We start from the raw sequence: 16,828 nt of genomic DNA, 5'->3' as shown, positions 1-16,828 counted from the left end.
TTTTTGTATGGCGGTGTTACATTTCAATAAACTCTCACGAGAAGACTCACATTCATTCTCGGACAATCTTATATGTCTATATATATGTATATTTTTGGTATTTTTGGTTTTGTCTTCTTTCCATAAAATCTAAAACGTTAGCGTCAAAACCAAAAAATGAACTGGAATTAGTTCTACTTAAAACAAGTACTAATACTTATAGTTATTTTTTTTGTTTTTTAAAAATTTTGCATGACAATTTTCAGTCTGTTACACATTAATTTTATTTTTATTTATTTTTAAAATCAGAACTAGACAGTGTACAGTGAAACTAATTTTTTTGATAGACAAAATAACGAGCAAAGTAAGCAGAGAAACTCTCCACTAACATTGGATTCATATACGAATGGCGTGTGAGTGGAGTTTGTCATGCAAAATTTTGTCTACCAAAAATATTAGATTCACTGTAAACCAAAACTTTTATTGCCTATGTAGTATTTAATTTATTATAAGCGTTACCACCTTCAATTATAAACATATTAAATTATAAATGACAGTTTTTCAAGCGGAAAATTTTTCAAGACAACGAAACACATTTGAAATAGATAACTTCAAAAACGTTCATAAAATCGGTAAATATGCAAACAGACAGTAAAAGAATGCGTGTTTTTCTCTAAAAATTGATTCAACCGGTATATTTGTGGATTTTTCACTTATTGTCCTTAAATCGTTAAAAAAACGTTCAATTTTTGATGTTAACTTGAGTTGAATTTACACATGTTTCTGTTCTTGATTTTGATTATGCTTTAGACCAGATCAATTTTAGTTTATCAAATTGTATTAATGTGTTCAAAATGTGTTAAAATAGTATTTCAATTTTTTTTAATTTATAAATTTGAGTGGTGAGTACGCAACGTTTTTACCGATATCATCTTATTTTTTATTTTTCTAAATATTATTTTGTGTTTTCGTTCTCATTAAATGTCTCTCTTGTGATGAGCTACATTCTACGCTAATCTCAATTACGCTCTTTACTCTAAACTATAATATTTGCCAAATAGCTACATATATTTCATTGCTGGTAGTAAAGTAGAAAGAAGTGCACGTCTCAACCATTGTTCATTTAGGAGATTTACAAAAAAAAATCATAATTTACAGAGAAAGCAAAAAAAAAAAATCACATAAAAACTTCATATTTATGGGCGACTTTTAGATTAAAATTAATTTTTCATTTGTTTCTTTCCATCTTTTTTTTTATACTCGTGAAGAGGATTGTTAAATAAATTCCTGATCAGCTCAAAATGGACACAAAAGAACAAACATAATCCGTAAATGTTTAATTTATATAAAATCGTTTGGTGATTATGTGTAGTTAATGTAAAACTATCTTCTTTTTTTTTGTTTATTGTGTGTGACAAACAAAAACCAAAAATTAATCATATTTGAAGCACATAGCGTTTCATACGGCACATGAGTTCCACTCAATGTTTGATTTTGATCATTGTTGCTCTGTATTTTTAGTTACATTTTCCGTATCTTTATTTTTGTCTTTAAACTGTTTGGACTGAAATTGAATAATGATATTTGATGTTACTTGTTTTGACATTGCACTCTCATTTCGGTCTTTTTTCTATTCAATAATCTTTCAATTGCAAATTTCATGTTGATTTTTTTTCTTCGCCTTGTAATGTTTGTATTTTATCTTGTTCGTCTCTTCACACGATTTTGATGAATTTCATTTTGTAATTGTGATAAATTAAGCATGGCATACTAATCGTTTTGTTGTTGATACTGTTTCATAATTGAATCAAGATTTAATAATAATAAATTTGTCATGCCGTTTATGCAATTCATATTATCACGAAAGTTGTTAATGTCTCAATTAACTCAATGCAAATACTACATACACACATCATTTTCCATTTTCTTTTACCTTGTGTCAAATGCGAAATGCTTCTATCTATTTTGATTGTATTTTCTTAGCTTAGTAAGTTAATTTAAAATATTCATCCAAATTTGTTGTTTTCTTGGTCGGTGTTGGAATTTTATCATCGGGAAATTATTATTATTTGATTTGTAGAATTTGCGTGTGACAATAATCACATATATTCAGTTTGGTTTACGGACAGGTGTAAGCCAAACGATTTTCTACTATATTATTTTTTAGAATAATTAAACAACACATATGCAATTCACATGTATTGTATAATTATCAATTTTGTGTGATTGATGAAAATAAGGAACTTCGTGAGTGTATATATTTTGGAGTGCCTTCTTTTCGTCATGTGGGTCACACTTGTGTGAATTCGCTTACCTTCGAACAAAAATAGGGCGATTAATTGAACGAAAACCGTGAGCAATATATATATATATATCGAATTTTAATCTCCAACCTTTATTTTTCAATAGTTTAAAAAAAAAACACACTAGATAGTTCAAACGTGATAGTTGTTGCCACTAAGCGAAAATACAATGAGACAAAAAAAAATATTGCATTTAATTTTAAAAATCATTTGATAAAATAAGAAAACCAAAACAGTATCAACTTTGTTTGCTTCTTTTCTAATCGTTTTTTGTGTTTTTTTATTTCTCTCTCTCTTTCTTTCTATACGTACGTGTGAATATGCAAATTTTATTTGTACAAACACACACACATACACACATAAATGTACACAGGTTTATTAGCGCCAATGCCGGGAATGGTTGCGCCTGGATTAATGCTACCAGGGCCTCCGATGATGCCGATGCTTCCCAGATTTCGGTGATTAAATCAAGGACCGCTGTATATGATGACGGCGGCCCAATTTCCAACTGCACATCCAACAGCAGTTCAATCATCAATTGCACCTATCTCCGTTATCTACGCAACAACACAAAACAGTCAACCAACAACAACAGTAACGGCACATCAAATTATTAAACAGCTACAACTTTAGTGTGAGAAAAAAAGACCCCCACACATGGCTAAGGATACTGAAGACCAAATAGCAAATCGAGATTTCAAGTAAAAACTGAATTTTGCATGAAATTTTGGTTTCGCTTTTGAAAAACTTCGTCAACTCAAACGCAAGTTATTTTCTCTTATGTCAACCTAAACAGCAACAACAACAACAAAATACAAACAACAAGCAATAGTTTTGCCAATTTTTCCATAAACTTATTAGTTTTGTGTAGCTGAATGTAAAGATACTTAAAGCAATTTTTGTTCATTCAAAATTCTGATGTCTAAAACGAACATATTTCACACAAATTGTAATTTACACTTAATCCTTCATTGAGATATGAATGAGGTTCACGAAATTGGACACCAATTGGTACGTACCTTTTCATATTTTCCTACCGGTAGATACTTACACACAACAAATAAATGGATTTAGGATTTACATGAAAAAAATATATATATCTCAGAAACAAATGAACATAAATAACATAATCACACACATACATTTACACAACAATGTAGAAACCACAAAAACAAACTGAATGAAAATACAAACAAAGCGAAATTGAATTTGTGCTCGGCTGCTAAATAATAAATCTACTTTAAACCATTTACAAAACTTAGCTTCAACTTTCAATTTTAGCTCACGTCCAAGTTTTTCACCTTCATAATATAAACCGAAAATAACACGTTTTCTCGATTCTGCAGATGCTATTCTACTCAGTAGTGTTTCAATTTTTTTTACATTTTTCTAGTTTTTACCTTCTCACTCCCAATTCAAAATGATCAACAACAAACAACAAATAGTGACGAGCAAATAAATAGACGCAATCCCAACTTCGCTTGTTTTCCAAATATTAAATGTCAATTGACTTCTTAAAAGTCAATATATAATGTGCTGTTAATCTAATTGCTATGCAATTCTCAAACGACTTCCTAAAGTGAACCTTAACACTTGAGTACATCCTAATGAACTAGAAAACTGATTTAAATGTGCATTTTCAGAATTTAATTTATGTATAAAACAAATATATATATGAGCAATGATGACGAACTCGTTCAATTTCGAAGCAAAAAAAAATGCTATAAAGATTCGTATCTAATTTATATTTAAAGGAAGGCAAGTGATAATAAAAGTGATTACTTTTTGCATCACAATTTTAATGTTGGATCCATCAACAATGGATTCCTTGTTGATGTCAACTGTTTGAAAAGTGCACAGAAAAAATACTGGCACCCCCCAAATCTATATAAAAAGCAATATGTCAATTAATCTACTGGCCAAATTCTGTCATTAAAAAATGTGCATTATTCAAGCAAGAGATCAACAGGCGACAAATATTGCACTCTCTTTTTCTTTTTCAGTTCGCATTATAACGATTGTGAATGGAAAATTTGTCACATTAATTTTGTTGAGTGGAAAGTCCCTTGTCAAATACTTTTGGATTTCATGCATATGGCCAAAATATGTTGGCAGGCGAGTTTCTTGTGGAATTCACAGCAATCTTCATTTTTTTGAATTGAAAATGTTGCTGTTGGACTTTTCAGTCCTTGTCTTCTGTAAACTGTATACATACCGAACTATATTGTTAAAGTAAGGTCGCAAGAAAGATGGAAGTAAGCCAAGAAATGTGCGTTTATTTAGTGATCGAATTGATTTGAGTTGATAGCGGAATGGTGCTTTTTCGAAATCATATTATTTTTTTTAAACTCGAGCCGCAAGTCTAGACAGATGTACTATATTTCTGAATAAATTAAAATTACCATAACGCGATTTCATGAGAGAAAAAAAACTTTACGCACTTCATTATAAACACCACAATATTATTGGCCCCAAATTCAAAATAAACAAATAATTATTTACGCATAAATGTACAATTTTAATTGATGTTAAAATCCATGAAATAAATCAAAAGTCTAATCACAATAGAGAATGAAATTTTTTCGATTGAATGCTGCATACATCGAATACCAAGCCGCAAAATTATAAATTTAATGATTTAGAAAAATCATCAATTCTTTTAGGAATTTAGTCGAAAAAGAACAAAAAAAAATTCTTAAATGTAATACGTAATTAGAATGATGAGAAGTGCATTTTGTACACTCGTAATGACATTGAAACATAAATAAAAATAAACGTTCGATCCCAAACTAATTACGGCATTTTTACTCTTCCCAGAAGTATTATTGTGTATTTTTTTTTCAGCGGAGATAAATGTTTGTGAAAATAACATGAAAACGTGTTGTTTATAGCACCATAAATAGAAAATATATTACATCACTACAGACGACCGTTACAAAAAAACAAGTTACTGTTAGAAACAAAAATGTGACTCGTCACAACAACCCTTTTGAAAACCGTTTCGATGACACTACTCAAGTTTCAGTAAATGGATATTTTCAGATATGCATAATATCGCGTAATTTTCGGGTAGGTTGAATCCAGTTTATTTTCGTGCCTGTTCACTTTTTCAATTTGGCCAAAACACCACTGATACATACAAACATCTGCTAACCGAAAAAAAATGTGTTGTTAGTTGAAAGAACCTTGAGAAAAAAAATTCGCTGAATTATCTTTTATACATAAGTCATTACAGAAACAGCATGTAAAAGGTAAAGCAATAGAAAACGATAACAAAAGAATAAAATATTGTTGTTCTACTTGGTAAGCAATTTTTATTTTCCAATCATGAACGCCTCAATGCTCATTCTGGTGCATTTCGGTGCTTGTCTATTTTCGACCCATTGATTGGAAAAATTTACATTATATATGTATGAGACCTTTTCTTTTCAAGTAGCCCCTATCGCAACTAGATCCTGTGAAATAGTTTTGAGTTTTTGAAACAATACGAGTTAATGGCAAGAAGTGTGCCGAACAAAATTCTATATATTGGTAGAAAGAAAGTGTAACTTACAAATTTTACTAGAATACATAATTCTTCTTTCTTCATACATGGTAATTTAATCATTCTCATTCTAGATAATAATTTTTTCCCTTTATATTCGATGCGTCACTCGTTGTGGCATTTATTTTGATTTGCTTGAAATATTTACAGCATGAAAGTAACCACATAATAGCATATTTTTCTTTTTTTAGCACAAGTCATTTTTATTTACAAAGTTGGTGTTAGAATTTATTTTCCCCATTGGTACCACATTCTATAGTGGCGAAAGAAAAAAATGATTCAGAAAAACATTGCAAGCTACATAAAATGCGTCTGAAGTCGCCATCGAAAAAAAAATGTTTATAATACACACTGTGTATACGGCATGTTATTTACTCACTTGGAAAAATATGCGGTCAGACAAGTTCATGAATTATCGACTGAAGTACTATTCCATGAATGAGTCGATTCATTTACATACGAAATTTTCGATGATTAATTTTAAAACATTTTTGTATGAAGATTTTGTATAGAAGCAACAGGCATAAATTTGAATATAAACAAATGGGGAATGAAACAATTAGCTCTTATATTCCCACTGAGTGTTAAGTCCATTGAGTCATCTGTAATGCTATGTCTATGATTTGAATTGCTGAGAATTTTCCCAATAGCGTCATCGTTTCCAACATTCAGTAAAATATTCCTCACTCCATATTCAGCGGCATTTCGTGACTAACGAATAACGATGCTAGCAAACCGCACACTCACAAACACATTTAGTTTGCTTTTAACTGTGTCAACCAGAAATAATCATTCAGTTCCAAAGGCGGTTTTGTCGCTGGACGCTTATAAATGCGATTCAACATTCGAGTGGTTTTTTGATTGTATTTGTGCATAAAGAATACATACACCAAACCACTCGAAATTTATGGTCTTGTGAATTTTGTGTGTCATAACTCTAGCATGTTCGGTTTTTAGCAAACATAAGGCGCTACACAAAAGTGTCCGCGATAGTAACTTAAGTCGTAATAAAACAAATCACACTCTCAAACAACCTAGTCTGTGGATAGCAGCGGCAACAGCAGCAGCAAGAATAACACATAGACATGCTTGTGTTTGCCGCGCATTTTACTTTCGTTCAACATGTATCAAGCAGTCATTAGTCGTTTACCATTCGACGCGAACGAACACTAATTCTAGTCTTCTCCCAACCAATCGAAGTCTTTTTTTTTTCTTTAACAAATTCCTAGAATAAAATACAACGTTGATTTTGTGGAAGTACCGATTTTATTTTTAACGTTATTATTTTACAGAATTTGGTGTTAATAGCTTGATTGTATTTTCACACAAAGTTTATTCTTGCAATTGAATAATAAATTTAATTGAAAGTATCTAATACTTTGAATAAACATTCAACTAACCGGAACATACATATACAGAAAGATTTACGTGCAGATAAAATTGATCTTCGATAAAAAAAAAATAAACGATTTACAACATTTGCACTTTTGATTTGTGTGTGAGCGGCTAAAACTTGTTAGCCTTCAACAAAAAAAAAACCGTTTGAACGAAAACAGTCACCGATTTAAAAAGAGTAGTAAAAGTGTTGTTTTTTTCCATAAGCGGCTTTTTCGTTCGATTCAAACAAAAGAATTACAAATTCTGTGAGTGAATAATACGCATATCGAGTGTTCCTTTTTTGCTGAGACGTACAATGCATATCGCTAAAGTCGTAAATATCTTCGTTGGTTTTTGTTTAATTGCAACATGCTGGGCCAATAATAATTTACACACCAAATACAAATGGAGAGTGATCGATTTCAAGTATGAAACGGCTGAAAAGCGACAACAGGCCATCGAAAGCGGCGCATTTATTCAGACAAATGTGATTCCCGTTGGCATGGACGTGCATGAAAATCGTCTTTTTGTATCGTTTCCTCGCCTAAAATCCGGTGTACCGGCATCGTTGGCTGTAATCAACCTAGATGGTAAGAACAACATTTTTCGATTACGTTGATTAGTCTAGCATTAAATTGATCAGTCTATTCCATGTAATTAATTTGTTTTTCTACAAAAATACACTGAGATAAGAGAGAAGGGGTACAGCATTGATAGTTAATTGCATTTGATGGTGCTTATTAAGAGGTTTTTCAACTGTTTTAGAAGCATTTTATTGTTGCGCCATTTGTGACCTACAAGCAAGCCTACAGTATTTGCCATTCACAGAAATACTATTCAGTGTGATTGAGCTCGGTTTCGATTTTGTTTTGCAACGTCTTTTGTTTTGTTCTCAGTTTTATTCAAATGAGATCATATTTTGCTAAAAATCAATTTAATACAAAATTGAAAACGAATGGTCAAGGTCATATTTGCAATTGATATTTACTTGTCAAAAATGTTAAATGAAAATTGAACTAAATCAACGGAAATTAAAATTCGATGTATTCAAATCATTTGAAAAAGTTCCATGGTGATTCATTTATTCATGAGAATAGCAATCATTGTCTGAGCTCTTACTCAAAAAAAAGAAAGAATCGACAACAAAAGAACTTGGTGAGACCATCGCACATTTCTGCCGACATTCAGGCGTTTAGTTTCGTCGTAAAAAATAACGAATTTAATTATTTGGATGGATCTAAATCGGTGACGTTTTGGTGGCATAAGAAATCTATTTTCGTATTTGTCAAAATGAAATCATTTCGATTATCCGTATGCAAATGGCCAGTTTTCATGCAAACTTAATAGAAATAATCCTTTAGTTTCATTAAAACACGAACAGTCCTCAGAGGTCATTTTGTGACAGATACATAACTTTTGCACGCATAGAAAATGCACATATCACTTCGCAATAAAAAAAAATTATTTTAACATAATGAATTATGAGAGAGTGAAACTAAATGACTCACAAACATATATTGTCTTAGTCCATAATGAAATCACGCTATAAGAGACTATGTCTATGCAATAATTGAATTCGTGAGGTCACACTCAATAAGAAGAAGCAACCCCATAGATAACATAAAATGACTGAAATTCACTTTTTTTTAGGTATAATGTCTTATTTTCTTTTCGCTCCAACATAAATTACATAATCAAATATCATGAGAATGGTTTTATCCGCATCGAAAAATGAATATGGAACATTAGACCCATTGACTTCGACAGTGTACAATTTATTGATTGAAAGAATATACGTGTGACATAGTTTAATTAACATCGTGTCACAGTGACTCTGAACACGATATGAATGTATCTCTTTATTATTATTTAAAGAAAAATATTTTTTCATTAACATTTTCAGGTATTAGTTTACCGCACCTCTGTTATATAAACCAAAATTTTTATGATAGTCAGACATAATCTAATTTTCTAGCATTTCTTAATGATTTTCTGTAATTTCAGAACCAGCAGAAAATGATGCCCCACTATTAAAACCGTATCCAAGTTGGCAATCACATCAAACAACGAATCCGAATGACGTCTTGGATATTGTGTCTCCATTTCATATAAAAGTCGATCGTTGCAATCATCTTTGGATCATCGACACTGGCATTGATGACATGTTGAATGCAACTAAAATGAAACGTGTGGCCCCGGCTCGTGTTACAGTTATTAACCTTCGTGATGATAATATTCTTCAAAGATATGAATTGCCACATACAACTCTGGATGGTTCGATATTTTCTAACATTGTTGTTGATGATAACGATTGTGATAATATATTTGCTTATATTGCTGATGCTGCAACGCCGCCCACTTTAACGGTATACTCATTTAAAGAGAAGGCCTCTTGGCAGGTGAAACACAATTTCTTCCATTTTGATCCATTGGCCGGAAACTTTTCCTTATTGGGCACTAAATTTCAAACAAATGATGGTTTATATGGATTGGCATTGACTGAACAAAAAGAAAATGGTTATCCTGATTTATTCTTTCATGCATTAACATCACGCAATGAATTCAATGTATCAACAAAAATTTTGCGCGACAAAAACATTTTTGAAAATGATAAACTTAAAACGGAACACTACAAAGACTTCAAAATCATTGGATCACGAAAAACCAATGAACAGGCAGGCGCAGCTGTGTACGATCCAAAGGAGAAAGTCATCTTTTATACTTTACCAAATAATAATGAGATCGCATGCTGGCGCACAACTAAAAATTATAGTGTTTCCAATGTATTTACCAGTCCGGTTGAAATGGTGTATCCCATTTCGGTAACAATCGATACGAATCACCAACTTTGGATTTTATCAAATAATATGCAAGATTTCATTTACGCAAAATTAGATGTGCACAAGATTAATTTCTATATTCATATGACGTCCGTATCAGAAGCAATTAAAAATACACCATGCGAATTGAATTTCGTTGAAAAGGTTTTCAACAAATTCAGCGACAACGGTTCAAATGGAACCAAACCAATTGCCATTTTGACACTCATTGCATCGGTTTTGGTATTATTCAAACAGATATTTTAAGTAAAATATCAATCACCATGTCAACAAATACATTCAATGTATCCCAAAATATATAAAAATAAATTATGCGCATTTGATCAGGCATCTCTTTTATAGTTTTTAATTATAATTAAATAATCGTGTGCTTATATTTAATTTATAAACAAAATTTGAGTCATCAAAATGAAACAAACAATACCATTAATAAAAATACATTTATGTATGTCATTATTATTAGAAATCTTTGTCACAAATAACGCAAAACAAGCAAATTAAATTCCAGCAAAGCGAATAGAAATTGACATTAAACCCGAATTAGTATTGATCGCATTGTTTATTTTTGTGAATAAGCAATTTATCAAACCGATTCTGTCAACAACAACAAAAATCTATTTAAACTCACGAAATATTATATGTGTGCTAATGGTGTTTCTTTACAATTTTTTTTAATTATACACACCAATTTAGTAATAATTATTATTGCAGTAGGAAACATTTAGCTTTATTTCAGACAATTTTCCAACCCTCTGTCCAGTATTAGAGAAAATAAAAAATGTCAAGTGAATGAACTTGTAATTGCTTCACGGTTTCTTATTTCGTCATAAAATACTTGTATTCAGGTGTTCACATCCAAAAGAGTAAGACAGACGATGTGTCGATTCGAACTATTCAACAGAAGATGGCGTTTGAGTGATGTTTCTTATGTTCAACGAATATTTTTTGCTTGTAAATTTCATTTTTTTCCCACTTCATTATGTATCATTTGGTAAGTATTTGAGATCAACATCTAAGATTTTATGCAACGTCGGCGTCTTGAAATCGATTCATTGAAATGTAAATAAGTAATTCACAAATTTATGAGAGGTGCGACAAAAGTGGTAAAAAATCATATACAAAAACAAAATTAATCTTTGAATGTATTTTCAGTGAGAGCATATAGGACAATGGTGCTCGATAGCAAAGTGTGTTTTTTTTTGGGGGAATAGAAAATGTGAAGCATTCCTGGCCGAATATGGGTTGGCAAAGCAAACAAATATATTTATTTTTTACTCTCATATTTAAATTTTACACAGCGCACACATTCGAACCACATTTTACACACATCGGAACGATGTTTGCCGTGAAGGTGTTAGTCAAAATGAACAAAAACAACAACTCTTGTCGTGCATTGAAAACACTTTACGGAATTTTCGAAAGAAAATAATAATAAATGTTTCGGAATCATTTCGTATGTTTTTTTTTTTCACTCTCTCGTCGTCTTTCGCTCATTCTTCTTCTTCATTTTTCTTTACGTCAGTTCATTGTCGGTGGTATAGTGCTGCAGGAATATTTATTTATAAAACACATTTTTATCTCGTCATTGATTTTTGTCGTAAATTTTTTTTTTGTTGCTCTTGTTCTTTGCACAGACTATATGGGAAATTTAAAATGATGACATATGTAATCAGATTTACACACATTGAAAGAATTGAGAACAATATTTTTCATTCGTTTGATAAGCTCCACAATCGTCTTTGTAACACCCATGATGAAATTGATGAGCCGTTGGTTTTCAACGACGACGAAAGGAATGTATTGGTCTTACATTGAATAATGTAATGTCAACCCGGAACATGTCAAACAGACGATAGCAAAGCATTTGATTATTTTGATAGAGAATGATTTTGAAAAAATCATTTTCGAAAAAAAAATCACGATTCTTTTTTTACACGGGGAAAACTTACAAATGTAAATTGAAACATTATAGACAATAAGTGTATAATAAAAAAAAACGTGAATAGGGGAAATAAAAGCGAGTGGCGGCGACGGCGGCACAGAAATTAACATTAAGACAAATTAGCGGCTACTTCCTTTGCGAAACATTTTCATAACAATCAACGGCACACAGACAATGTTCGTTGCCAAAAATCAATTCTGTTGGTATATTTGTAAGATGCTCAGTTTTTTCTCTGTAAATTCTATTTAGATTATTTGAGAAAGAATTACATGAAATATGAATCGCGGTATGAGTCATTCAAGTGCATATCATATTCGAACACCACCTTTATGATGTTTTTCTTCGGTTATGCATTGAATTTTGGAATTGGATGAATTAAATAAGAAAGATAAAAAAACGTCGGCGACATACACAATACGCTTAGTTTTTATTTTTAGTTAGTATTTGGTGTAGCCGTACCTTGAATTTCAATCCTTATGTGAAATGAGGTTGTTTTTAATTTCGTTGACCGTGAACAACTCAAAATAAAATGATTTGTCGAACTTATGCTAGCGCGCAAAGTGTATCAATATGCATTTTTTTTCTTTTATTGAGATCTTGATTGAGGTATTGAAATAATTTGAATACGAACATTCGCAATGTCTACTAAATTGTATAGGTCTATCTAATGATGAGAAGAAAAAAAAAACATTCCTACAAATTGTAATCAAAATTATGACACACTTTTGACGGTTTCATTTCATTAGTATCTGTTATTGTAAAAGTAAACACTAAATGATATTTTTAGCCAGAGATTGGGCGATTTGGTACTGAATGAATGGATTCTTTTCTCTTCTTCTAAAATATGCTGAATGGAAAATTACGCTAAGCCATTAAATATCTAATTGAATGATAAAAAATGACTTTTTTGCTGCAGAAGAAAAGAAAAACGGAAATTTTATGTCATTATTTTAGTACAGTACAAATACGCTCTGTAATGATTTCCTTTCATTCCGATTGGCAACTAGCTAATAAACGTTTTACGATTGCGATTTCAATTTGTGGTTTTTAAGATATCCCTCTCTATTTCCATCTCTTTCGATCCCCTGAAAACGGTTTCGAATCACCAAATCACCGACCGAACAGTTTAATTTACTCTATAGTTTATCGTCACTGGGTTTTTTTTCCTTTGGGTTTCTAAATTTAAAGAATGAAAACTAGACGCAACGAATTTTAAGGAGGACATATGATGAATTTCTTCTGTATGAGTTTTAGAGAAGGCAATTCTTTGCACAAAGGCCATACATCATAAAGTTACTGAAATGCACAAAAATGTTCAGTAAAACAAAAAGTCTTGACCGCTTTCAAAAATGTTCGACGCGTAAATTGTAAGTGAAAATTATTCATTCATTTATCTCTAAAAGCCACTGAAAAAATGATGATTGACAATCATACTCCCATTTTGCATTTGAAGCGTTGAAATGTACTCGTTTTCAATATTATCTAGCATCGAGTAGTTCCAAAAATGAAGAAGAATATTGGCAAATGTACTGAACGGTGCGAGAGATGGAGATAGAGACAGAGAAGGAAACGATTACAAAAACAAAATCGGTATTAGAAAAATAATGTGTTTTACAGAAGAAAATCGGCGAATCGTGGCGAACGATATCACCTCATACTGTTTGCTCGATTTCTCGCTGAGTGTAAGATGGTGCAATGCATAGGCGGATAGGCGGATTTGCTCCGCTTTATTTTTAGCAAGCGATCATTTTCCTTCTCAAACATATCTTTATGCTCTCTCGACAAAGCAAATCAACTCTAAAATTAAAGATAAAAAAGAAAAGAAAAAGAAAAGATAAAATCATCTACATATATTTTGAATTTCCATGAATGTGTATTCGTTGTCAAAATTTTGTTATTTTTTTTCTGTTGCTCATGATGCGAAAGTGAGCGATTAAATGTTCACATTTCACAAAATGATGAATATAAAATAGTTGAGAAGAATTATAATTGAATGTGTCGTGCATTCTTTACTGTCGCAGTACAACCAAAATACGATATGCATAATATACGAGCCAATGAGAGTGTATATATCACTTTAATTCTTGAAACAATTGTCGTTTGTTGCCTGTGTCTTTCGTGTAACATTTTTGTTTTTCGTTGTTTCTCTGCTTCTTTTCGTGCTGTCGGACGGGAAAAATATTTCACTTTGAAATATACAGGCTACTGACGTTGTTTGCTTCAAATATATATCGATTAGAAAAATACGCAACCGATTCATATGCAAAAGAATCCGTATATCGCAAGGTAGCATACAGAAATAAATGGTGGTTATATTTGTCGGAAAACTATTCGTAGATGCTTCACTTCAGCAAACGAGCAAAAATAAAATAAAAGAAAATAGCGAAAAAAGCGATTGAAATGTGGGTGAACGATGTGAACCGATTTTGAATTTACTGAAAATAGCAGCGCACATACATATATTGAAAAAGAAGATCACGAAAGGAAAACAACAAACTAAGCCGATGTGAAAGAGACAACAACAACATCATTATGTTATGTGTGACTGATCTCATAGGCATGCTTTAAGCTGTACGTTCTTTTCTTCTCTCGATTCATTTCAGTTTTTTATTTCTTTTGTTATACATGTTGCTTTGGCTATATTCAATGGCTAAACCGATCAAAATACTCGAAAAAACGACAGAATTTTCGATTTGGCTTTATTTTCGGTTCTCTGCTTTCATTTCATCGAGCTGTATGGCAGTGCGTGCTCACTTTACTCTATTGGATTCTTCCCCTGTTTAATGTATCAAACAAAATTTAATTTAATGCAAACAAACGTGCCAAATTGTTGAAAAAAAAAGTTACGCAATTGTTGCGCGTAAGACCTTAGCAAAACACATTTTTGATTCAAGACACACTCTCGAACATAATCACATATTTATCATTGCTAATAAAAACATTTTATAATTTGGCAGTGTTGCACTATCTGATTCGGTCTGTCATTCTCCTCTGTCTCGTCAGGCGCCTGTGGCACTTATTGGATTACATTTACCGCAAATGTGATATGCCAAAAATGCATTTTCTATTTGACTCGATCATTAAGTTATGGCAACGTTCATTAAAATCGTTTAAAAAAAACGTGTCATTTATTCAAAACCAAAATATGATTGAAACGAAACGAAAATGTGAAATTGAACATGCGAAAAATGTGCCTGTTGAAATGTGCAACGCAGTTAAATGTTTTCGTATCCATTGATTTATTCGATGGTGTCGCCCATTAATTGCAACACAAACAAAACAGCAATATGGCCGGCGTATATACATAGATTAATACATGAATAGCTTTTTTTATTATATCGATTGGTTTACACGAAATGTTGTTTGTTTCGTCCAACTGCATGTCATATTTCGTATTTTCAAAACAAATATCGTGAGACGTGAAAATAAGTCACCGACCGCTTAACGAAAACAGATGCGATGTGCATCGAAAATGAGCCACCATCACCGGATTAAGGAACATTTAAAAGTGATCTATGAATTTCCCGTATGAGAAATATCTTCATCGATGTACCGAATGCAACTGAGTTTTTACTAAATAACCATTGAAAGAAATGTTTCCAAGCGGGATATTAACATTTATTGCGTATTGTATTTTTCGATTCGGGATATATTTAGTCAATTTCGGTGAAAAACAATTGTATTCTTAAAGATGTTGTTTTGCATTTTGTCAAAATGATCCATATGTGAGAGAGGTTTATTTTGCATCGATTGCGTATGTTACGTGTATGTGTACAAACACACCTTTATTTGGCCTGAAGACTCCATCCTATTTATACTTGTTTTTCATTTAAAAATGACCGATTTGCTCTTGACTTGACCATTTATTATGTATTTTTAGCTGATAACCAATCGCACTTTTTTCAAATATCAAAAATAAACGCTGGTACAGTTTAATTGAAAATAGCAAAAATGCATATTTTTCGACCATTTTTACGATTCAGATCACCAAACAAACACATAAATTTTAAATGAAATAAAAACAAAAATTATTTGAAACGTAGATCGTCCAATCAATTGTTCATCAAACAGGTATCTAAAAATTTCTACGCAAATGTTAATACACAGAACGATGTTGTTGATGCGAGAAATGCGAGTCTAGAATGTTCGATATGTATGAGTACAACACTTTCTCTCTCATTTCATAGAAAGCAATTCGACATGTATTTAGAAAAAAAAAAAACGCTTCAAAGCAATTAAAAATGCCAAATTACATTTACGTTCAAAAAATTTTGATAGATTTTTTCGAAATTTATTCATTATTTTTTATTGCATTTGATGAGGAATATTATGATTCATATACCATCAAATTGATCATACCAACAATATATAGGAAATTTGAAGATTTTTCAAATTTATCGATTGAAAGTAAATGGTAATTCTCACTCATTTAATTCATACTTCTTCTTTTTTGTTGAATTTTCACGAATCTCTGCGTAAATTAAGCAAAGAATTCATGTCTGACAAATTGAAAAATACTTGAAAGAGATGTGAGTCTCATCACGTTACCAATACACTCAACATCATTGTGATCGTAATTTCATCACATTTCGATGTATTTTACTGAGTGACAGATCGTACGGTGAAACTTGACGGTTTGAGAATGTATTCGAGCAAAGTATATAAGCGGCTCACACAACATCGCTTATGTACATTGTACTATTGATTATATTTAATTTCAAAAAAGGAAAGCCAATCCGGGCGACAGGAGTTTAACGCTTACGTTAATATTAGTGACGAATTGGCTGGTATAAAAGCGAGCTTACCGGTTTTAGCGGTCAGAACGTCTTTCGAACGTGTAAGT

At 31.6% G+C, this 16,828-nt stretch overlaps 2 protein-coding genes across 4 annotated transcripts in view; both read left to right on the top strand.

Annotated features, from left to right (window-relative positions):
- The window catches only part of LOC116340747 (BUB3-interacting and GLEBS motif-containing protein ZNF207-like), a 13,770-nt gene extending 8,695 nt beyond the window's left edge, over window positions 1–5,075 (top strand). For all 3 annotated transcript variants that reach the window (XM_031767390.1, XM_031767391.1, XM_031767387.1), the window contains one exon: window positions 2,656–5,075. In XM_031767390.1, coding sequence (XP_031623250.1) covers window positions 2,656–2,744 — 89 coding nt within the window. In that variant the 3' untranslated portion in view covers window positions 2,745–5,075. The remainder of the gene's footprint in view (window positions 1–2,655) is intronic.
- Window positions 5,076–6,958: 1,883 nt separating this feature from the next.
- On the top strand, window positions 6,959–10,377 carry LOC116341222 (L-dopachrome tautomerase yellow-f-like). The gene is made up of 2 exons (XM_031768160.1): window positions 6,959–7,793; window positions 9,208–10,377. The coding sequence occupies exons 1-2, from the start codon at window positions 7,520–7,522 to the stop codon at window positions 10,287–10,289; spliced, it is 1,356 nt and encodes a 451-aa protein (XP_031624020.1). The 5' UTR covers window positions 6,959–7,519; the 3' UTR covers window positions 10,290–10,377.
- The last annotated feature ends 6,451 nt before the right edge of the window (window positions 10,378–16,828 follow it).

This window comes from Contarinia nasturtii, unplaced genomic scaffold (genome assembly GCF_009176525.2).
Source record: "Contarinia nasturtii isolate CC-2019 unplaced genomic scaffold, AAFC_CNas_1.1 Cnas_scaffold_695, whole genome shotgun sequence".
NCBI classification, from domain to species: domain Eukaryota; kingdom Metazoa; phylum Arthropoda; class Insecta; order Diptera; family Cecidomyiidae; genus Contarinia; species Contarinia nasturtii.
Note: the sequence above shows the minus strand (reverse complement) of the source record. Positions and strands in the feature narration are given on the sequence as shown.